This window comes from Tetrao urogallus, assembly GCF_951394365.1.
Source record: "Tetrao urogallus genome assembly, chromosome: Z".
Classification (NCBI taxonomy): domain Eukaryota; kingdom Metazoa; phylum Chordata; class Aves; order Galliformes; family Phasianidae; genus Tetrao; species Tetrao urogallus.
The window spans coordinates 54,366,845-54,390,808 of record NC_136816.1 but is presented as its reverse complement, the minus strand read 5'-3'; the positions used below and the strand labels follow the sequence as shown (position 1 = coordinate 54,390,808).

General features: G+C 34.8%; 1 protein-coding gene across 1 annotated transcript in view; it reads left to right on the top strand.

Moving 5' to 3' along the window:
• ERBIN (erbb2 interacting protein) overlaps positions 1 to 20,278 on the top strand; it is a gene marked incomplete at its 3' end in the record, with an annotated part of 50,784 nt that extends 30,506 nt beyond the window's left edge. Inside the window, 11 exon segments of the mRNA XM_079549005.1 lie at positions 1,328 to 1,445; positions 1,448 to 1,467; positions 2,026 to 2,041; positions 4,513 to 4,696; positions 5,784 to 7,308; positions 12,858 to 13,001; positions 13,796 to 13,927; positions 15,443 to 15,652; positions 16,615 to 16,707; positions 17,262 to 17,336; positions 20,171 to 20,278. Coding sequence (XP_079405131.1) covers positions 1,328 to 1,445; positions 1,448 to 1,467; positions 2,026 to 2,041; positions 4,513 to 4,696; positions 5,784 to 7,308; positions 12,858 to 13,001; positions 13,796 to 13,927; positions 15,443 to 15,652; positions 16,615 to 16,707; positions 17,262 to 17,336; positions 20,171 to 20,278 — 2,625 coding nt within the window.
• Positions 20,279 to 23,964: the final 3,686 nt, after the last annotated feature.

The window sequence follows — 23,964 nt, the reverse complement described above, 5'->3', positions numbered from 1 at the left end:
TTTTTTACTTTAGAACATGTTTCAGCATTAATAACATTTTGGAGGTTGTCAGTTAATTACTTGTCAATCACATCATGTAAAATGTTTTTTGTTGTTTTTTTTTTCAGTAGTTTCATGAACTGATTATTTTTTGTGTGTTGTGCAAGCACTGGAGCTTGCATTTATCATGTGATTAAGAGACTTTATGGCAAGCCATTGTGGCTGTTGCTGGGTCTTTTCCCCCATTGCATGTTCCTGCTATTATATGCATTCTGAAAATACTGATTCTGACAATTCTCTGCAGTTCAAAAACAATATTTAAAACAAAAACAAAACAAAAACAAAACAAAAAAAACCAACAATTAGAACCCTACAAAAAAAACCCCAAAAACCTAGTTGTCTAGCAGTGGCAGTCATTCCTTAAACCTGGCTGTATGCCAGTAAGGAAATCAGGCAGTGGTATGTGACAAGTGAAAAAAGTATGTGACAAACTGTGGATACTAAATTCCTTACTTCCTTATAGTAACTTGCTACTAATTTTGTCTCAATCCATGTAACTTTATATGCATAAAAGCTTTTCCTTTCATTGTTAATTACAATTGTTAAATGTCACACTGAAGGGGAAGGGCAGAGGCAGCAAAGAGGTTATCTGTTCTTGTTACAGAGGAACAGGATTGTTATAAACTTGGTCACAACGTTTGCTACTTCTCACTCAGTTTTACTGACCTCTGCTGTAGTCCAAAAGCTGGCCAGGTAGTTAGCCCCATGCAATTGATGGTACTGTATTTTGCAAAAAATTTTTGTTTCATTACAGAGAATATTAATGAAAAAAAAAAATCATTGTATTTTTGAAGATGACAGCAGCATATGGGCCAGGCAATAGAATTCTGAATCTATTGCGTGGCTGTTCTTGCAGGCAGCTTTGTCAGTTTATGTCTTTCAGAACTGCACTAACATCCATCTGATGATTAGGATCTAGTGATTTTTAGCCTAGATCTATTCAGCATCATTTATTCCTAAATATCTTCTCTTCCACTTGAAAGTTTATCCTGGTGTAAATTTCAAAATGAAAACCTAAGCTGAAGTTATCATCAATTTAACTATCATTCCCATTGAGTTCATCACACACAAAGCAAATGTGTATGTGCTGCATCTTAAAGATAATTCAGTGGTAAAAGTTACTAAATTCATTGGATTTGCACCACACAGTTGCTATGTTAGGTCTGTGTTACTTCACTATTGTGTTTACCTTCACTGTTTATTAGATAGGGTAATGGTTTAGATCAGTTTTACTTACCTTTAACCATTTATTTAAAATGCGCTCTATATAAAACTGTTTTTCCTTTAGCAGGAGTCAGAAGAACTCTCTTCTGATGAAGAGATGAAAATGGCAGAAATGCGTCCACCACTGATAGAAACTTCCATCAACCAACCAAAAGTGGTAGCTCTTAGCAACAGTAAAAAAGGTTAGATACTATAAAAAAAAAAGTATTGTGGGATTCTAATAATTCCTTGACTCAAAATGCCTAGTTTTTCCATTTAAATTATGTAAAAGGTGATTACATTTGTCTGTTAATGGAAAGATGACCAACTCTCTAGTTCAGCAGTTAACTTGTTGTAAACAGAGAGTCTTGTGGGAGAAGTCTTGATTGGAAGCCATCTTGGCCATAGTGATGGTGAAGAAGTTGAGTGAAAGGTGGAAAACTGCCACCAAAACTTGCACCCTGGATGTGGGAAGAGCAGGTTTGAGAGTGCTTGGAGAACTAGCTGGTGAAGTCCTTTGGTGGATCGTTTTTCACAAAAGTGGAGTTTGTCAGTACAGGTCACTTTTTAAGCATTACGTCTTAAGAGCACAAGAGTAGGCCATTCCAAATGCTGGAAATTAAACAAACAAGGCAGAAGGCTGGCTTAGCTTAGCAGGGATTGTCTTCTTGAACTTAGGCAGAAAAAGAAAGTCTGTGGCCACTGGAAGCAAGGTGAGGCAGCATGGGACAGCTACAGAGATACTGTTTGCTACTGTAGGGATAAAATTCTTGGTGGCTAAAGCTCACAGTTGAAGCTGGTAAGTATCATGGTGGATAAAAACAGTGGCTACTTAGAAATACATTAACATACAGACTGGGGGAGAGGCAGCTGGAGAGCAGCCCCACAGAAATATGTCTGGGGTTGTGGTTGATGGCAAGTTGTATCTGAGTCAGCAGTATGCCAGACAGCCCAAAGGGCCAACTGTACCCTGTGGTGCACCAGGCCCAGCATTTCCACTGTGGGAAGGGAAGGGATTGTCCTGCTTTGCTCTGCGCAGCCTCACCTCGAGCTCTGTGTGCAGTTGTGTACCCCCAGTATTAGAAGGGCATAAAACTATAATAGCATCCTAAAGAGGGCAGCAAAATGGAAAAGAGTCTAGAAGTTAAGATGTATGAGGTTCAGCCCAAAGGATAAGGCCCTCATGGTGGCTTACCACTTCTTCATGAGAAGAGCAGAGGAGCAGGTGCCCCATCTCTTCTTTCTGGTCACAGCAACTGAACCTGAGGGAAAGGCATGGAGCTGTGCCAGGGGAGGGTCAGGTTGGAGGTTAGGAAGAAGCTCATCCAGAGAATGGATGGGCATTGAAACAGGGTCCCTGTGCAGCATTCATGGCCCAGGCTGACGGAGTTCAAGAGGCATTTGGACAGTGCTCTCAGACATAGGATTTGAATTTTGGATGTTCCTATGTGGAGCCAGGAGTTGGACTTTGTGATGCTTCTGGTCCTCTTCCAACTTGGTATACTCTTTTGATTCTGTGAATAGAGGAAAGAATCCTGTTGTATCTTGAGTATGATTGAGAAAGCTGTGCTGACATTCCTATTTTGTTAATCAGTTTAAAGTCAAAGGGGAAGAAAAATGTTTTGTGGTTTTGAGAACTGTTAGCTTGAGTACTCTCTCAATAGAGAATTGCAGAAAATGGTATTTGCCTTGGAAATGTTCCATACTTGCTTCTTCTCCCACATTTTGTTGATTATTGCTGTTGTTGGCAGCAATGTCACTTCTTTAAATTTCTCAGAGAAGCTGTACTCTCTTTGTAAGTCTTAAGAATAAACTTGTTCCAGTTTCTTTTTTTTCCAGAATTACTTTTATTATTATTCTTTCCTCTCAAAAGAAACATCTGATCTGTTTTTGTTAACTAAGATACTACGGTTTATGTTACTTCTCTGGAAGATAATTTCAGTCTGGATAACCATTTCCATTGGAGGAAACTAAATTTTTAAGTCTGAGAGCAAATTGTTTTTTGTTCCATATAATGTCCCTAGTCTAGTACTTTCCAGGAAAAAAAAAAAAAAGCTCTCCTGGCTGTTGTATGTAAGAGAATAAGATTTTTTTTGAGGATGGATGAAGGAAAAGCCACTGAGGCAGCCAGAAAAGTCTGCTGAGCATTTGCAATGGATAAGTAAATTCTTTTATCAGAGGATGATGGAATAGTTTGCTCAGAGAAGTTGCCCTGTCACTGGAGGCATTCAAGGCCAGGTTGGATGAGTCTTGTGGCAACCTGAGCTGTTGGATGGCAACCCTGTCTATGGTGGGAGAGTTGGAAAGAGGTGACTTCCAGGGTTTTTTCCAACTCCATCCACTTTATGATTCTGTGAAAAAACTGGTGTTTATTAATATTGTCTTTGGGCTCTTATAACTGGCTGAAAAGTCAAAACTTCTCTCTTCTCTTAGCTAAAAAATAGTTTCTTAGAAAGTATGCTTTTAGCACCCATATCTGTGTCTAGAAGCAAAGAAAAAAAAAGTTTTTATTTGTATGCTTATGTTTGCTCATGTCAGAGTCACAGCTGGCTTGGAGTCTTGCATATCAGTTATTTTTATACAGATACCAATTTTAAGTGTGCATATATTAATCAATATATATCAATATCAATAATCAATAGACAAGTAATTCTGAAAATGTCCCATGTGATCTGTGAAGTATGGGAATGCATTGCATGCCAACCATGCAGAAGAACATTTTTCTTTCTTTTTTTTTTTACATTTGTAAAACTATATACATCCTCAGTGATCTAATTCTTTCCATACTGTTTGGTGCACTAAATAGCTATTTAACAATGATTTAATGTTAAAAAGCAAGAAATGTGTAAGCCTTAAAAATCCTGTATTTGAAGCGGCATACTTTGTTTTCATTGGGGCTAATAGAGTAATGCAACTGAAAACTTTGGGGTTATTGTAGAAGCAATGAAAATTGTAAAAAATATCATTTGATGGATATGTTTGGGAAATAATGCAACACTAGTTTATGCCAAGGAAACTTGGCAAATTTAGATTTAAAGATGAGTACTGTTTATGTTGAACCAAATATTTCAAAAGTAATAGAAACTACTGCCAGCAGTCTTCTGTGAATTTATAAAAAGGTTGTAAAAGAATTACTGAAAATTAATATATAAGATAGTAAATATCATTCAGGAACAGTGTATGATTTCGTAACACTGTGATTTAAACACATTAAATGGCTGTTAAACAGATTTGTGTCTATAACTAAATTCGCATTATTTTTTGTTACAGATGATTCAAAAGATGCTGATTCCTTATCAGATGAAGCTACCCATAACAGTAATCAAAATAACAGCAACTGTTCCTCTCCTTCTCGAATGTCAGATTCTGTTTCCTTAAATACTGATAGCAGCCAAGATATTTCTCTCTGTTCTCCAGACAAAGAAACAAATGCTGCTGTTTTATCCAAGTTCAGGTTTGTAGAACACTGTATCAAACTAAGCAAGTATAATAGCAAAACATTATTCAATCATTCAAATTACATGTCCATTTGTTTAATTAATCATTCATTAAATAGTTTTAAGTTTTAATATTTCAAAATAATGTTTAGTAGTAGTGTTTCAAGAAAAAAGCAATGGAAAAAAAAAAGGGACAAATTTGGAGACCAATTTTAGTATGAAAGATACGATTCCATCTCTTGTTACAACAGGGTATAATAATTTCATCCTTAATTTCTGCTATCCCTGCAAAATACTTCCAGTATAACATTTTAAAAGCTCTATTTTTATTTGCATAATGTTGAAAATATTGAAGATCCATTTGATTGCTAACATAATTATTAAAAAGCTTTTAGGATCTTTTGAAGAATGCACTTAAAGATTTCTGACTTTTTTTTGTGTGTGTGTGTCAATGAAAGCAAGAATTTTGCTTACAGTTGTCTGGGAGCTTGGTGTTGTTTTATAAGAAATTTAAGTTACAGTTGCTTTATACTTTTTAACATTTTTGAACTACCCTTAATTATTCCTGTGGAAGTTAAGTAGCTTTATGTAAGGATAGGTGATTAGCAGATATATCTGCCTCAAAACAGTTTTAGATCGCTCAAGAAAGGAAGAGGTTGTAATGCAGTAATAATGAATTGCTTACCCCTTTCCAAGGACCAGAGCTTGCTTAAACACTCAGAAGAAGGTAATATCCAAGTAGAGATCCTTCACTTGTGCTGCCAACCCTTAAATGTGGTTTGCACAAGTGAATTGCTTCCACCTGTACTCCCAGGGCTGGCTGTGTCCCTTCAACAGTTGCTCAATCATTGGTTCAGGCCCTGACCTAACAGTTCCCACACACTGTCTGAAATCAGAACATGATGCTAACCAGCAAAGCAAACTCCCTGAATAACATATTTTTGTAGTGGTAAGATAGCAAATCATAAATTTATTTGTAAATTGGTTTTTGTCCTGTATTGTGTGTGCAGCATGGCCATGTTGCACATCAGTTTTTCTAAATTTTCTTGAAGGAATATCTTCAGTCCCTTAGGAATATTGTTTGTGAGTCATCTTTTCTTGCAGGCGAGAAGATGAAAATTTGAATAATCTTTTGCAAAATGGAGGTGAAATGAACATTACTGCAGAAGAAGAAATAAATATGCAAGAGAAAGTTACAAATCTGTCTGAATATGAACTAAGCATTGAAGAAAGAATAGGTCTGATAGGAAAAGGTGTGGATCTAAGTAGTCCTACAGAGGAGACTCACAAATTAGACCAAATAAACATGAATATCAATAAACTGGCTAGTGAAGAGGCAGTGCCAGTTCCCATAGAAAGAATAAAGCCACAGGAAGTAGTGTCAGTAAAGGGCTTGATGAATAATGTTACAAAAGAAGAAGGTGAGCACTTGGAAAATGGAAATAGGTATCCTATAAATAAAGTAAATGGACATCCTGAGGAATCAGTACAGTCTCCCAGTAAAGATGAACTACTGAGAAGCACTACAGTTGATGGCAACTCTTCCACTGAACTGTCTATTTCACGGAGCACTGAAGATCTGTCACCACAGAGAAGTGGTACTGTAATGAAGTCTCACAGCATCACCAATATGGACCCTGGTGGTCTGAAAGTCTATGATATTGTCAGTGACAGTGGATCTCCACAGCCAAACTCAGTGGTAAAATCTTCATCTGGTAATGCAGATGGGAAAAACATAGTCAGAAGTAAATCTGCTACTCTTCTATATGATCAGCCTTTGCAAGTTTTTCCTGGATCGTCGTCATCATCTGATTTAATATCGTCTACAAAAACTCCATTCAAGTTGGACTCAAATCACAATCCTGAAGGTGGTAATGTAGTGAGAGGATCAGTGCCAGGTGGTCCACAGATGTTTTCCACTCCCCAATATAATATCCAGTACAGCAGCAGTACAGCAGCAAAAGACACCTTGTGGCCCCAGAAACAAAGCACTCAAGTAGAACAAAGCAGTTTACCTCCTTCACGTCTGCTGAGGTCTGACAGCACAGAAGCACCCAGCTATGTAAAACATTCTGCCAATATGAATTTCTCCAATCACAACAATGTCCGTGCCACTGCTGCATACAGCACTCATCAGCGAATGGCTGGTAGACATATAGACATGTGGGCTGTTCCACCAAATGATAGACTGCTCCCTGGAGCAACAAGGCACACTCTTCAAAGACAGAGCAGTGTATCCTCTACTGCTTCTGTAAATGTCGGTGATGCTGGACCTTCAAGGCGGGCCCAGATTCCTGAAGGGGATTATTTAACATACAGAGATTTGCATTCAATGGGAAGAGCTCCACCAGTAATGTCAGGGCAGCAGAGACCTCTTTCTGCCAGGACGTACAGCATTGATGGTCCAAACGTACCTCGGCCACAGAGTGCTCGTCCATCAGTGAATGAAATACCAGAAAGAACTATGTCAGTTAGTGACTTTAATTACTCTCGGACTAGCCCTTCAAAGAGATCAAATCCAAGAGTTAACTCTGAGCACTCTTTGTTAGACCCTACAGGAAAAAGCAAAGTCCCTCATGACTGGAGGGAACAAGTGCTGCGACATATTGAGGCTAAAAAGCTAGAAAAGGTAAAAATAATTTTATTTTTTCTACTTTTCTGTAATCTAGGCATTAAGTTAAATATCTATGTTTTGAGCAGCTTTTAATTACCAGTAAAATTATATTTCTGTTCTACTACTTCTTTTAAAAGGTAAACATGTTTATGAAGAATATGTGAAGAACAGTCTCTAAATGAAATGTTTCCCTGTAGAAAAAGGTCCCTGATGCTTTTACATCATACTTGCCAGCTTAGTCCAATAACCTTTGAATACATTAAATGTCCTGTCGACCTTCTGGACTGCAAGTCCAACTTTTTTTAGGTCAAGTAATTTTTGTTGTTAATATATTAACATTAATATGTTGTCTTCATATTATACTATTCTGTTACCTTTCTTGAGCTTTCTCTTCTGCATTTTTTCCTTATTTCTTCATTTCAAGAACAAGGAAAAGAACATCAGTAAAATGCATTTCCTAGTATAGGTCTACAGCTTCAAATGCGGAGGAGCTGAAAAAATACAGTTGCCATTTTTTTGCTCCAAGCCAGTAGTCTTTTGAAGTTGGATATTTGACAGACTGTTGAATGAATATTTATAACTGAGAGCACATAAAAATATTGCTCATTTCATGAAATCACAGGAGATTTTGATATAACTAGAGTAATGATGAACAGGATTCTTTATGTACCTTAATGCTATCAAAAATTTGAGCTGATATGGAAACATGAACAGTTATGCATCTTCGAAGAAATTGGATAGAGACTGGGAGAACATAAGGTATGCTATCCAGCAGAACCACTGTAAAATCACATAACTAAATACAGGCCAGGATATCATCAACCTGACTCTGTTTCCTTGGAAGGGAAGTGAATTTGGTTTTGTTTAATTTGCATAATTCCGAGTTATAAAAAGAGATGTTTGTTTTCAATGTCTGCACAACAGCCATAGCTGTTCTTGTGATCCATTTTGAGTCACATAGAACAAAAGAACAAATATTTTAAGGCAAAGTATTATGCTAAGGTGTAGTGGACCGTTTGTCATACAAAGCTGTCACAGACCTCACAATGTTCCAATCTTAATCAAAGGTGCATATTCTAATGTTAAATTCCTCTGTATGCATATATATAATCTTAAGCCAAACAATGGAAAATGAAAAAAATTGCACAGTGCTGGAGTATAGGGGGAAACTTGAGTGCACTGCTAGAGCTATTTGGCTTTAGTTCATTCTTACGCTGTCTGTTTCACATGTTAGAAATGATGTTTAATACATCAAATGAAAACTGCCCTGGTAGTAGAAATTTAGTCACCTTGACTTAATATCCTTTATATCTGTTCATATTTTTTCTTCCATGCTTTTTATGTAAACCTTAATTACTGTTTCTTACTAGAAGGATATGGAATAGTTGCTCCTGGGTTCTTAGCTGTGCATCTATCTAAGATATATTAATAGTGTGCCTTTTCTGTGCGTGCTTCTTTTATTCTGGCCTTAAAGCATTTTAAAGAAGATTTTACTAAGCTAAGACTTATGAGTTTAAAGGTGAATATGCGTATAATTGTCTACTTTATATTTTCTGGGATATGATTGGCTTTAAAAAAAAAAAAAAAAAAAAAAAAAAACTGTAGAAATGCAGATGTAATCCTATATGGCAGCTGGCAAATATGATAATGTAGAAATTCACTTTATATTTCTTTTTTCTTTTAAAATAATGGTTTTAGGTATGATTGTACTTAAAATGTATTTCTAATATTAGAGCTTAATCTACAGAACAGACTTCTGAAGTTGTTATGAAGTCTGGAAAAAAATCAGTATTTACTTGAAGAAGTGAACACTTTGTTTAAAGAACAAACAGTTATTGGAAATTGCTTTGACAAAGCTCATGGATTTATAATGCTGTTTCCCTTTCTTTCAAAGTACAAGACATAGCACTGATAAATCAAGTATACAAAATTAAATATTATGATGAATATTTAATTCATATCTTTGTGCCTGTTGTGCACAACAATATGGGTTAATAATCTTAATTTCTTTTGAGTCTGGTATTGAATTAATCACTTTTTAAATTTTTATCCAATACTTACTACGGAAAAAGTATGTGAAGAATGTGTGGCGGCTTTGACTTGTTGAGGGTTTGTGATGTGGAGATGGTGTTTAGGCTTTTGTCTTTTGTTCTTTTGTTTTGGGTTGTTTCCTTTGTTTGTTTGTTTTTTGTGGTTGGAGGGGAGTGGTGGTGAGTGAGGCTCCTGGACTACTTTTTTGCTTGGTTTCTATAGAATTTAGTAACAGGGTGAGATAGGGAAAGGCTTGTTGGGCAAAACTGGGGAAGTTTGAATTATGTTATATTTATCAGATTTTTTAACCTCATTCAGGCAAAAGGAAACTTTCAAGAATTTAGTTTGTATGAGGAGAGGTGTAAGAATATTTTAAATCCTGCAAAAATATTAATAGCAGATTTCCAGCAAGTAAACAGAATCTATAAATTCCTTTGACAAGATTTAAGACACCATATTCTGATGAACTAAAATTATCCACGTGCTGTAGGAAAGTGAATATAGTTCATAAGACCTCTTGTAAATCTTTCTTTTGCATATTTTCTGGAGAAATAATTTTCTTATCTAATGCAAAGCTGATTTTACTGTGGGATAGAGAAGATTTCTTTAAATGTCAAGCTGCTCCCTAGTGGTTACGTGTAGTAAGCTGTAGGAAAGTGTACAATGAATTCTGTCCCCTCAGTCTCAGTACCAAAGCTTTTAAATGCAGTGTACGGGTGAGCTTTTAAGAACAGCAACATATTTCATCATACTTCCTTTTTCAAGGGAGACTTGCTGGTTTTTCTGACAAGTAATAGTAACTTTCTAGTTATGTTGAAAGTTTTCATTTAGGAATTTAAGCTAAGATGCTGTCTCTTTATAATTTTAGAATCACTCACATTTTATTGTGTGTTAGAGGAATTTCTTAAACTGAAGAGTAAATATCTGTAAGAGTTGTCTGCAAATACTGGAGTTGGTAGAAACAGTGTATCTGTCACTTACATAGGTGTATTTTCCTTTTTTGTTTTTGTGGATTTCTTGAGAGTTTATCAGATGCATTTTTGCTTTCAATTATAATTTTGTCTGGAATTAAGTGCTCTATTTTTTAAATCTCATTCATTAACTACCTTTTTAGAACAGGAAGAATTGCAAAAAACAAGTCATACAAGTAGGTTTACTTGTATGAATAGGAAAGCTTACTTTCCTATTCAGAAACTAAAATATAGGTGGTTTTACTATGACAGTTCTCAGTGTATGGTACCTTCTTCAAAGAAATAAAGAAGTCCAACTGATACAGGCTTGCAATTTTAATCAGTTTAGATTTTTTTCACTGTTGTTTGTTTCTCTGTGTTCCTGATGTGGAAAAATATTTTTATTAGTATTGCCTCACAGCTTTTTCCAAGTTAAGCTTGTACAATATAACAAGGAAAATAACTTCAGTAGGTCTGTGCAGGAATAAAACTAAGTTCCTAAATATTTGTAAGGTCACAGACTAATTGAATTTTGTTAGTTCCTATTATATACCAAAGTTTCATGGATTATGATAAGCAAATGCTACATCATATCTATGTGAAGTAACTTTTGGAAAAAGTGGAAAGTTGAGGATATACTTTTTGTATTATGTGTACCTGTAGAGCATGGAACAGCAACAGTGTACATATTGTACAAGGAAGCCATAAGAAATTTACATAGAATATGTCAAGTACAAAACTATGGAGTGTGTAGATAAATGGTGGAACAAGAAGTGATTACTTTGCCTTAAATATCTCAAAACAGCAAGGCTGCGAATATATTAAGAAGTCCCTTAATGTCTCTGGACATTGAGTCTGCCAGGATAGACTCATTTTATCTTAGAAATAAGATTTTTTTTAAGAAGGCTATTGCAAAATGCATACTCCAAGCAGTCTTAAAATTACTACATTATCTGGAAGAAATTTTCCTCAGTAAATTCCAGTGTTTATCATCTTGCATCTAAGTAAGTGTGTTAAGAAACTTTGGTTCCAGAAAGATGCTCATTTCATTCTCTTACAAGCAGTGAATAGAGAATGTTTTCAGTCTTAGCATTCACAAAGAATGTTAAAACAGCAGCAAATCTGCACTTCTAGCTGCCTGAATCTAAGCTGATTTCATTAGTCTGCTTACTGACTATAAATCTGATTTATATACAGGATATTTTATCTATCTATATAATATATATTTATATATATAATATTATATAATAAATATATATGATTTTTATATATATATAATATTATATATATTATATATACATATTTTATATTTTAATATATATAAGATCATTTTTTCCTTGATATAATGTAGCATTCAATTTGTGTACCTCAGCCACTCTTGAGTAACATTTAAGAAAAAAAAAAAAAAACCTTTAAGAAAAAAAAAAAAAGAAGAACATATAATGTATATTGGTTAGCATCTATCTAGGTTAGAGTACCTGAAATGGGATTTCTCAAAAATCAGACGAGTTTTTTGGTGACATCTGCTTACTCCCCTTTCTGGAAGAATCTTCTCTGGTGCAGCAATCTCCAGAGAATTTCTAAAGAAATGTGCAACCTTCATCACGCATGATGAAAAACAAAATTATAGGGATACTGCTCTCTCTCCAAATGCCCCAGATTCTCTCTTCCAAGATAAAAATGAGTAGAGTAAGAATGCTTCCTAAAATGATCGCTGGGAATCTCTGCTTGTGTTGAGTTACAACTTTTTTACAACTTTGGGTTTTGATGTTTTACAGCATATCTCTTACTATTACCGTTTTTTTGACAAGGCTGTGATTTTTCATGAGTTTTATAATTATTTCATTTGTCAGGTAGAATATGAGGGAATTTCCATCTGCACAGTTTTTTATATTGTTTTGTTCTTGCAACAAAAGTCTGTGGCAAAATACTTAAGTCCCCTGCTTTCTTTCTGTCACCCTGGCCACTATTAGGAGAGGTTAGGTCTGCAAAGTAATATAGCTCAAAACCAAATCTCTCTTCTGTTCTTGAGCTTTTGTTACATTCTTCATTACCTGCAGTGGCATGGGAATAGGTTTTTTTTTGTTTGTTTGTTTGCTTGTTTTTTAATGAGGCTCCATCATCTTCAAATCTCTGTATGAGTTATTGTTTGTACTGTACCAATAATAAGGGGGAAAATAAGACAAAATAGTGACAACTGGTAATCAACTGATTTTTTTACAGGTGTTTGTCTTGACTGCCAGCTGTTCTTCCCACAATGTACTTGATATATTGTAAATTTGTTAAAAATGTGGGAATTTTGACAACCTGTGAACCTATGTTGTTTTCCAAATACATGAACATTTGAATGACTTTATTTACATGTAAATCTGCATGTACTGCGCTGATTGCATGCTGATTTACAGTAAATAAAGGTAAACACAGGAGACAGTTGTGTTTTATATATCGCAGTAGCACTGTTCTTGCATGGTTTTTATCTTGCATGACAATGGAATATGTCTATATTAGTCTACGTATAACATGTCTTGTGGTTTATGCATGCTGCACTAATCTCTGTGTTAAATCTGTCCCCTCTTTATTCAGAGCATGCTGTCTAGGTCCTTTAATTCCAATTATGCTGCTGTTAGCAGCTTTCACTATGGCAGCTCTAGGGATCTGCATGGCAGCCAGGGTAGTGTTGCCTTGAGTGTTGCAGACGGAAGAGGTTCTGGTGTGCACGTTGTTCGAGTGAGTACCTACAGGAGACTGCTGCAATATACAGAGGGGTAAAGGATAAACTATGAGGACTGTCCTTTAAATTGATAGATGTCTTTCTACAGATGAACAGTGCTTTCATAAATAGAGTAAAACTTGTGCTGGATTCATTTTTAATACGTATTTAATATTTTGCCGTTACTTCATATGGCTTAACCTTATTGTCAGCTTTTTCAGATTAATGCTGTGAAGTAGAATTTTCTAATTGGCCTTTATATATGGTTGAACACAAATAAAAATGTCTGGTTTTGTTTTATGTATTGTGAACAAGAGTTTGAAATTCTGAATTCAGCCAAAAATCAAAAATGATAGAACAAAATTTTATTATGCCACTTTTTCTTCCAAACAAATTCTGCTGCTATAAGCTGCAATTGCTGGGCAATTTAGATTTTCAAGGAAATGAGTTAATGTTTTCTCAGGAAAATGAGAGGAAAGAACTCCTCAGTCTGAGTATCCTAAGTAGATATTTCAGAAAACTGTTTATCATGTGAATCCTTGCATGAGTAATGTTCAGCATTTGTTGACTTTTCTTAACAATGTATTGGTGATCAAAGACACCTATGCAGTTTCTAATTTTTGTAAATATCCACCAATAAGTTCTAAGTGTGGTGTCTTCACCAGTAGGATTTACATATTCTATATAAACAAAAACAAAGTTAAAGAATTATAAAACCCTTTCAAAAGACACTTTAAAAATCTTCTGAGTACTTTTTAGTTTCTTGAATAATACAAGGATGTTCTTCTTTACTCCTGCATTTTACTTAAAGCATCCCCAGGCTTCAACTTCAGGAGACCAATGTCAAGATGAGGTATTCATTTCAGGAAAGCAGAATTACTCATCTGCTACGCTTAGTCTCAAAGATGTTCCTCCAGACAGCATGAAGAAAATACCTGTGCAGGTAGTTATCTACATGATATCATGGATGGATATACCTATCGTTTGTAAAAGCATGTGCTGAGATAGTAGATGGAACTGGGGCTTTGAAATGTAAAAAAGGGAAGAAATTTCCAGGGAAAGTAGCTGCATGTCAAAACTGGAATACTGCATATGATACGTGATACATATGAATACATGCATATGATCAGGAAGGCAGATTGAAGCTCATTATGCAGTTAAAGAACTTAACTTGAAATGTGTTGTGATTAAATTGGAGTGGTTAGCTAGAATTCATAGTACACATTCTGTATTTATATGTAAAGACCGTCTATGCAAGCAGGACTTACTACGGTGAAAATAAATATATGTATGTAACTTACAAAGCAGTGATAGATTTCTAACTTCATTGATTTCCACTGAGTTTCTACAGACACTGAGTATTGAGAATTTGCATAGATCTTGACATATGTTGCCTATGTAAACTCTTTGCCTCTTACAATACACAAAAATAGTTTTCCTATCATTTTCAGAAAATGTTTTAAGAAAAAGCAGTGGAAAATCTTGTAAATTAAGTATGGTCTCATCTGTAGATTAGCTGAGATACGCACACGCATTTCTCAGAATGACTTTATTTTAAGATGAGTTTCTATATCAATCTCTGTATGTCCTTTTACATTGCATGGTTAATGACTGAAATTTGTGTACCTTAGCTATTTATAACCTTGAGGAACAGAGTATTTTGATGTCCTTGTGTCTTCTGACTAGTGAGATAATAGTAGTAGGCAGAAAAATCTGCAGTTTAAGATTGTAGCATTTTCAGAATGTGGGAATCCTACAGAAGGGTGACTGACTAGTTGGGCTTTGTAACAGCATGGAAGAAGGAAAATGAGTCACATTTCAAGGCAGAGCTGCAGAAATCTCAGTAACTCTGTGGCTTCAGTAAGAAACATTGTCTTCTCCAGCAACATCCTTAGTAAAATGGTTTGAATGTGCTGAAGGTCTTTATAGTTGAATACCTTATTGATGTAGTTATTTCCTTAACAAAAGAAATACCATTAATATTGATTTGATATTTAAATCTTGAGCTTTTAAGTGAACTTCTTTGGGTTTTTTGTTCCAGTGATCATATAAATTGTCTGCTAGTTGTGTAGGATTTTTAATTTGTATATAATTTACTAAGAATGCTGTAAATATTTTGTGTGAGAACTACAACAAAATCAACCACGTTTCAATACGGTCACTTATATACCAGAAAAAAAAAAAAAAACAGTTGAGATAACTCAGTGAAAAAGTGTTTGTCTAGTCTGTTCTAGTAGATTAGTAAACATAATAAGTTTTTGTTTTACAAAGTTCTTATAGAGTCAGAACTCATAAATCTCATGAAAATTGAGTGTGATTGCACATGACCCAGAAGAGTAATTTTAGTAATGTTCCTAAAATTAAAAACAATCAAACATGAGAAGTATTGAAATAAGGAAGAATTGAGGATTAGTCTGTATAAAGTCTATGGTATTAATAATATTCATATTTTATTCAGATACCTTTGACAAACGGACAGATGTGCCAGCCTCAAAGAACTCAGGCAAACTATAGCCAAGTTCATCATCTCCCTCCTCAATCATCAGTGGGAAGACATCCATCTAGAGAACAGTTAATTGATTATTTGATGTTGAAAGTTGCCCACCAACCTACCTATGCCCAGTCTCAGTGTTCTCCAAGACAAAGCCATGAATTGGTAAAGCAAGAGGTAAGGGTAAAATGTCATTTGGATGACTGGCATCTGTCTGTTATAAAGAGAAATGTGGTAGATTTTTTTAACAGATAGTTCCAAAAACTTATGTTTGCATTTTTTTAGTGAGGTAGCAATTCATTTTTTTACTATGTTTATTCGTCACTGACTCATCATTTATGGGTAACTGAAAAATTCAAAATCACAGTACAAGTTAGAGTACTTTGCTTCTATTCATTGCTCTCCAAAATGATTCAAAAAGTTGCAAATGTGGAATTGTGCAGCCCTAAATCATAACAAGGTAAAAAAAAAAAAAAAGTGAGAACATCTGATGCATGCCTGATAATTATTAGTCTTATTTATGGCATACAGATATGCATAAGGACTTCTCACACCACTTAATGGCTCCTTCATTGTGAGCAACTTTCTTTCTGTTCTTGGACACAGAATTTTTCCTCGTTATTGTTTTGTTATTTGAAAATTTTGAGAGCTTTCATTCTGTGGTAGAATGAACATACACACTTCTTCTGTAAAACTGTCTTGTAGTCAACTCTTCTGTCAAGAGAACGGAGATACAGCGATGGCTATGTAGAATTTAGAATGAAAGTAGGAACCAGGTTTGATTTTAAATTCAGCTAGAAATAGCAAGAAATAGGAAGAACAAATTCTTGCAGGTAGGCATGTATTTGCTGAGAACGTTACATAAATGTACTTAGTATCTAAATATCTATGAATTTAGAAGCTGCGTGGATTACTATGATTATAATATCAGTGATGTTAGAGTAAAACTTATGTACAAAGATACCTTGGCTTGAATTAATATTATGAACTACAGTATTTGCTTGAATGATGATAAATGCTTTTTGAATTTTTTTTCTTTCAAAAGCTTTTTTTTTAATCTGAATTCCTTAGTAATAAATTCATTACAGTAGCTTTGAATGCATTTTTCAGCCAGTTCTTCTAACTTTGTAACTACTTAGATTCGAGTGAGAATTGACAAGGATCCAGAACTTGGATTTAGTATATCAGGAGGAGTTGGTGGTAGAGGAAATCCATTCAGACCTGAAGATGATGTGAGTATTTTATTGTAACGTATCTTAAAATCGTTTTGATTAGCACATGCTTCCTAATGTATGAAAAATACAATAGCCCCAAATGTGAACCACTAAAATCCAGGATGTAATTGGAGAAAAGTGAGGAAAAATTATGGAAAATGGAGGTAGTAGCCACATGATAACACAGAGAAGTATTTTCACTGAAGGATTCTTAGACTGTACCAGATATCAGTTCACAGATTTGTGATAGTGAATTACATAGGAAGCCTCTTAAAAGAAAACATGATTTAGCCTACAGCATTATTTCTGTGGTTGATAATTCATTTTGATATATACATCTGCCAAATTAAACAAAGCCTTGAGTTCCACGTTAGGCGAATCAGGATTTGCCCTTCAGTAATCCTTTAAAGGCAATTGCCCTGGATTTAACAATGGAAAAAGAAGGCAGCCATAAAATAATACTGCATCCCCTTCTATTTGTGATGGAAAATTGAACTGTTTTAAATCACGTTTGTATACCCTAATTTTATGAAATAAATTGTCAAAAATATTTTCCACCTCTGTTTTTCAAGGGTATATTTGTAACCAGAGTACAGCCTGAAGGACCAGCATCTAAGCTGTTGCAACCTGGGGATAAAATAATTCAGGTACTGTAGTCATATAATCAATTAGCCTGTGTAATATATTAGTTCATTTTTAATTTGCTTCTTTTCTAAAAGCAGTATGTTTCATTTTTGTGTAGATCACTAGTATCTCTCCGGAGCCATTCTAGCGTTTTGGGATGGTGATTTCAATTTTTTTCTACCTAATGTTAGGATAAGTGAGATGGGCTGAAGCATTGATCATTTGAGTCATTTTTCAAATTTTGAATATTTTTTGTAATTTTTATTTTCATAATTTTAAAAGCAAAAAATAGTCCTAATGTTGTTATTCAATGTGAGCAAGTCAATTAGACTTTGTCATTCATTTAATTAACTGGTAGTCATTTATATACAATATTCTGAATAATAAACTGTGTGATGGCCATCAGTTACTCCTCAAGCCCATTTTCTGTTGCTGTCCCCACACTGCAGCGCTACAGACTGTGTCGGCTTTTGCTGCCTCCCTCCAGCTGGCAGGTTGGATATGCATAGCCACTGACAGAGGCCACTTCTTTGCTGAGTGACTGATACCTGAGTGCTCGCAGTGTGTGCCTCCTGGCTACCCCATCTGCCATGAGCAAGCCAAACAATTTCTTTCAGGTGCTCTGGCTTCTGGTTGCAGCTCTGCAGCCTGTTTTTCTGCAGCAAGTTCATTCTTTTCAGACCACTTTTCTATTAGATTTGCTTGAAATTATCTAATGAACTCGCAAGTTATTTTTGGAGGGGTCAAGGAAATGGCTGAATGGATTATATAACCTTATTGTTCTACAGAAAGAGGCTAACAGAATATTTAAAGCACCCTTCAAGTTGCAGAGCTAACCTCTTGGTAAAAAGTATTCTCCATGTTACCAGTGTAAAGGTATTTATAGAATTAGCTCTGCTGTATTTCAGTTTTTTCAAAGACAAACTTCACATCTCCATTAAAGTACCGTCTTGTGTGAACAGTTTTCTTAAGCAAAAATAAATTGCATGATCCCTCCAATGGAAGAGAAAGCCCGCTAACGCACACACGAAAAAATGAACTAAGATCAAATTAATCCGTCTTTAAGATAACTTGGTTTTGAGTGGGGTAAATAATTAAGTACACATTTCTCCTGACAACAGAAAGCTAGCTTCCATTCATAGCATTCATTCACTCTTAGTGATGTAAGTACTTTAAATGAAGGGGCAACACTCCACACAGGAAGAAGAATAACATTTTAAACCTTGGACTAGAGTGGAATGTGTGTGAAGGGTATTTTTTTGTTTTAAAGGACTATTCTTGACTTTATGGAATTTCATTTGTCTCTCTTGTAATGCATTGTAATGCAATTTCTTTCTGTCCTGTTGGCACTCTGCTAGGGTTTTGCTTTCTGTTTAATGAAGAATTTTATAGATTTTAAGAGCTCAGAGAGATGCTGCATTTGCATCTATAGACAATTACAAGCTCTTTAATTTCTCATAGCTAACAAATTTTTTTGGTCTAACAGCAAATATAACCCTGGTACCTCAGTGACAATGTAACAACAGTCCTGTCTTCTTTATGACATTTAGTCATGAAAACAGCTGCATTTATCTACAATTTCTCCTCAGATTTCTCTCCTATGCTTGTTATTACAACATTTTCCATAAAATATACATTAGAAGTATATTGTAATGTGTATCTAGTACATATATCAAGCAAAATATTCTACACGACCAGTGCCCAGATAATTGCATGGAAGTCTTAAGATACTGTTGCATATTAGGTTAGGACATACCATATAGATGATGGCATGGAATTATTATTACTGCTTTTGTTCTCTCAACATTCTATATTTAAAACTGCTTTTGTAGCCCTAGACAGACTTACAAATTACTGCCTTTATAACAAAGGGTCTTTCTAGTAGCAAGAATAAGTGTTAGGTAATAGGAGGAGCATGCACAACTCCAAAATGGAGCAGCTAAGAGCACAACTGGCCTTAACTGTCACCTCTGGTGACATTTTGTCTGGACCTTTGTCCCCATAAGAAGTGCCAACCCCTCTGGGAGAAAGGTGGGAGATAGAGCTGGAAGCAGTGGACAGACCAAACTGTCACTCTGCATTTCACGACTCAGACTGAGTATGAATTTATAGCAGTGCATCCTGAAAAGCTGAATGCTCATTTCCGTTGGCTGCTTAGAGCTGCCCATGTTTGCCAAGCCCATTTTAGGAATAATAGAGGTACTTGATTATAGGAAAATTGAAGCTGGGATGACCCCAGGAGATTTCAATCCCAGCCTTGAAAGAGATTTGGCACAGAGATCTGATCAGAGATTTATCCAGTCAGGTCCTGCGGAAGTTGTACACAGGTAAAGACTGTATAACCTCACAGAACAATCTGGCTCACTGCTAGACTGTGCTCATGGAAGAAAGGAAGTTTGTTGATGGGAGAAAAGGAGTGAAGTCCTAAAAGGGCTCCAGTGCTATGAATGCTTTTTGTTAGAGGTTTAAATACTTTTTAATTTATCAATCACAAATCCATTTCTGGTATTTAAACTGAGATATATCATTTGTACTGCCTTTGCTTTTCTTTAGCATGGCTGTATTCAGGCTGAAGAATTTAATGTCTGATGCTTTCAAGCTCAGATTTCTCTTTTGGTTGTTTGCAAATATTTTCTGTGCACTTGAGACAAAATTCTCTCAAGGCTAACAGGATCTGTGAATTCCTTATAGCATATACCAGTGTGTTCTGCTGACATTAATCATGGAATGAGTGAATCAGCAGCATGTTACTGCCTGCATGCATGTAAGATTTTGTTATTTTGAACCTAGTTTAAGCATTAGTGACATAACATTAAATATCAGACTGCCATTTTCAATTCTAAAAATTTCTTTTTAGGCCAATGGATACAGCTTCATAAATATTGACCATGGACAAGCAGTATCTTTGCTAAAGACTTTTCAGAATACAGTGGAACTCATCGTTGTGAGAGAAATTTCTTCATAAATTCTGTGGATAATGGGGATAAAGCCAACAGGATTCATTGAAGGACTTATGGGAAACTGAATATTTTGCCTATTTTTATACATTAAAGGAACTTGAAAAGAATTATGATCAATATTTGTACAGGAAATGAAAAACTGAACTTGTGGTTAAAGGGGAAAAAACCACTGTATAGAACATACAGGAAATCACTTTGGAAATACATATGGTGAATAAACTTGTTTTTAAGCATTATAGCAATCTAAGGATCACTCCTCCAAGAACAAACCTGTGTTATTGTTTTGTACAGATGGTAGGTTTATTTTTGGATAATTCATACACATTACTAAACTTTGTGCGAGGCTTTAAGAAGCCACGTTGTAGCCAATGGACAGATGGCAGGGCTGTCTGTCCTGTTGCTGTTTATTGCCTTTATTTTTATTCACCAGATATTAATGTGTTATGCTGAAACCACTTCTATAGATGTGGAAAGGGGATATTAAATGTTGGCTTTGATATGTGCACATTGTATAGATGAATGGGTAGATGGAAGGTGGTGCTGGTCGGACAGTACAAAGGTCAGGTGAATCAACTATCTGCTATCTAAATCTGGAATCAATAAAGACAAAAAAGCATTTAGTTCTGGAGTGTGCGTCTACCAATAGAAAATGCAATAAAAGATTATGGTGTTTTTTAGGAAGACTAATTACAAATCTGTGATATTGTACAGGATTTATTCCTAATGTAGTCACTGATTATTCATTTGCCATGTGATTCATGTTTAGTTGGGTTTTCTTCAATACATACTTTTTTTCAGCTGTACTGTGGAAACGTGCCCAGAGATTTTTCTTTGCTATGGAAATCTCCAATTTTGTGCAAGTGGTGGTACTTTTGTCTTTATAAAAAGTACTCCATTTTAACCTTTCAGATTTTTAAAATGAAACCAAAATGGCCAGTTTTTAAGATTGTTGCCTGTAATATATATTTAAACACACACAAAATAGATGATGGAAGAAAGGTTATGAAAGTCATCTCGATTTTGTTTGGCCTTTGCATTGCCTTGTTAATCAAAAAGGAGACCATAGGCATGGAGCTAGTAACCAAAGCAAGTTTGTGAAACTTCGAACAGTGATGGAGAATTGCTGTGACGAGATGGAGAGCAAAGGGAGGGTATACTTAAAACCAACCAGTTTGTAATGATGTTTCTTAAAGGGCTGTTCCTACAGGTAACATTAAATGTGAACTACACACTTCAGAGTCATTAAAGGGTTTCTAACTGTATTAATGTAATAGTGATTTACCACAGGCTGCCTTTGTTCCTTATTACTGTGTAAAATATTCAATTACGCTTGTATTAATTTTGTTTACCAGAAACATTAACTTTATTTTTCTCTTTTCTCCTTTGTAATTCAATAAAGACTACGCAATCTGCAGTGTCAATTAATACACGGTTGTTATGGACCAGGGAAAAGTGCCATAGAAGACCAGTAACTGTTTTTAATCAGGGCTAATGATAAGCCTGTCATTGGAGCAATATTCAGTTATTGCAGTTCATTTTTACTTACATGCAAGTTGATTGTTTGAAACAAGTAGAAGTTGCTTTCTTTTCAACTCATGTGTACAGAAGTAAATGCATTTAATAAAGCTAGCAAAAACACCAGCCTCCTTTAGTATTGGGGAAATTAACTACAAGAGAGGAATTATACATAGCTAACGGTAATACACAGGCAGTACTTTTTAAACAAGCGAACTTCAATATTATTGCACTTCTTTTAAAGATGTTAACTGTTGCTTATTGTACTGTGTATAGTTCTAATAATTTTAATTGAAACCCTTTAACAACTCTTTGTATATTTTAATTCTTTTTAGTTTATTTTCAGTGATATTTACATAGGAAAATTGTTTTTTTTTTAAAATATACTAGCAGAAATGTGCTGTATTTTGATAAAAATTCACTTATTTTCTGTGTGCTGTTAATCTTTAAAGAAAAGAATGAGAAACATAGTTATATAATGGCAGGCTTCGGTGTTCCCCTTCTGAGATGTGTTTGGTTATTTAGTTTATATTTTTTTATTGAAAAAGCAAAATGTTCACATCATACATTCATTAATTTCAATCATTTTATTTTTATCACACACTGCCTTTTAAAGGGAAAAAAACCAGACAGACATGTCCTAAATTGGTCTTCTACATAACCTGAATTTTTGGGAAGGGAAAAGTCCAAAAAGCAGAACTGATTCTTTACTGATCTCGGGCTGACTTTATATACATTTTACAGTACATTTAATTATATCACTGAAGAATAATACTGTGTTGTATTTTGCTTTAATGTTAAGAGGAGTTCTAAACTGTGTTATGTTACTTAATTTTCAGACTGACTTGTCAAGAGACAATTCTATCAAAAACTGCTTGGCTATGATAGAACTGTAGAAACAGAGTTTTATAGAAGAACTTTAGTACCTCTTGTGGAAACATTTGGCCAAAGTTTGTCTTGAGTAAATTAGCAAACTAACCATCAAATAAAACATGGATTATACTGACTTTACTCAGAAAACCTTGAAGTTTTCAATGGGTTGAATTGTGTTTGTTCCTTCTGTGTCTGTGTGTAATCTTAAATACATGTCAAGCTAGATGATTTTGCAGAGAGTCTGAGAAGGATGTCCTCTGAAGTAGTCTAATTGGGATTCAGCAGGAGGAGAGACAATACTGGCATTTTTCTTAAACTACATTTTGAACAGAAAAAGCATCTGTCAACAGTGTAACTTAGAATGGCAGTGAGTTGATGCATACTCTGTTAATTATTTCTATTCTTACTCGTTCATTAAAGAATCAGTTCAACTGATACAATGAAAAGATTAAGTCCCCCACATATTTATTGTGTAAATATTTTTAGTTTCTTTTTTGGACTGGAGTTTTTAAGTGTGTATATACTTGAGAGCATTCTATGAACACAAGCATAGCAATAATCAACACAAAATCAAACCTTTATGATTTGGGACATTTTTTGTTTAAAAATATTCCCATGTCAACAGCGATGAAATGTTTTTATTGATCGGCATTTATTCAACATTCCGAATTTTCGTATATAATTAGACTGTTCCTGAGGTAACACATGGAGAATAGATAATAAACTAATGCTCTTTAATGCTCTGTGTAATTGACTTTTTTAACTTCTAGGAAATTCTCCATGGCACAATTTTATATTTCTGTAGTTTTTATAGGCATTAACCTACTATCGATATCCATTAATAAAGACTTACTCGTGTTTTTAGCTCCATCCATCTCAGTGCAACAAGGGTCTGCTTGAATTGGTTTTGTTGTAAGACTGAGTTATTAAGAATTATGAAAAAAAAAAACAACCACAAAACCAATGAGAAAACAAAACAATAAAAAACCACTTCTGAATTGCCAAGTTTTATAATGAAATCAATTAGGGACTCTTATCCTAAAGAGATGAGTAGTCTTTTAATGTCTAGTATAAATGAAGTAGTTGAAATAGCAAAGAAGACTAAGTGCAGACTTAAATAGGGTAACTTGGATCTGACTTAATAAGATGTACAAAGGCTATTGGGAAAAGAAAGGCACAAACATTATAGGAGAGGCAAATGTGGATTTACATCCAGTTTTCTTGGAAACTGACAATGTAAAAGCACAGACTAACTCACCTTTGCTTTAAATGTAAAGCTGGCATACCAATCTGATGTGTTGAA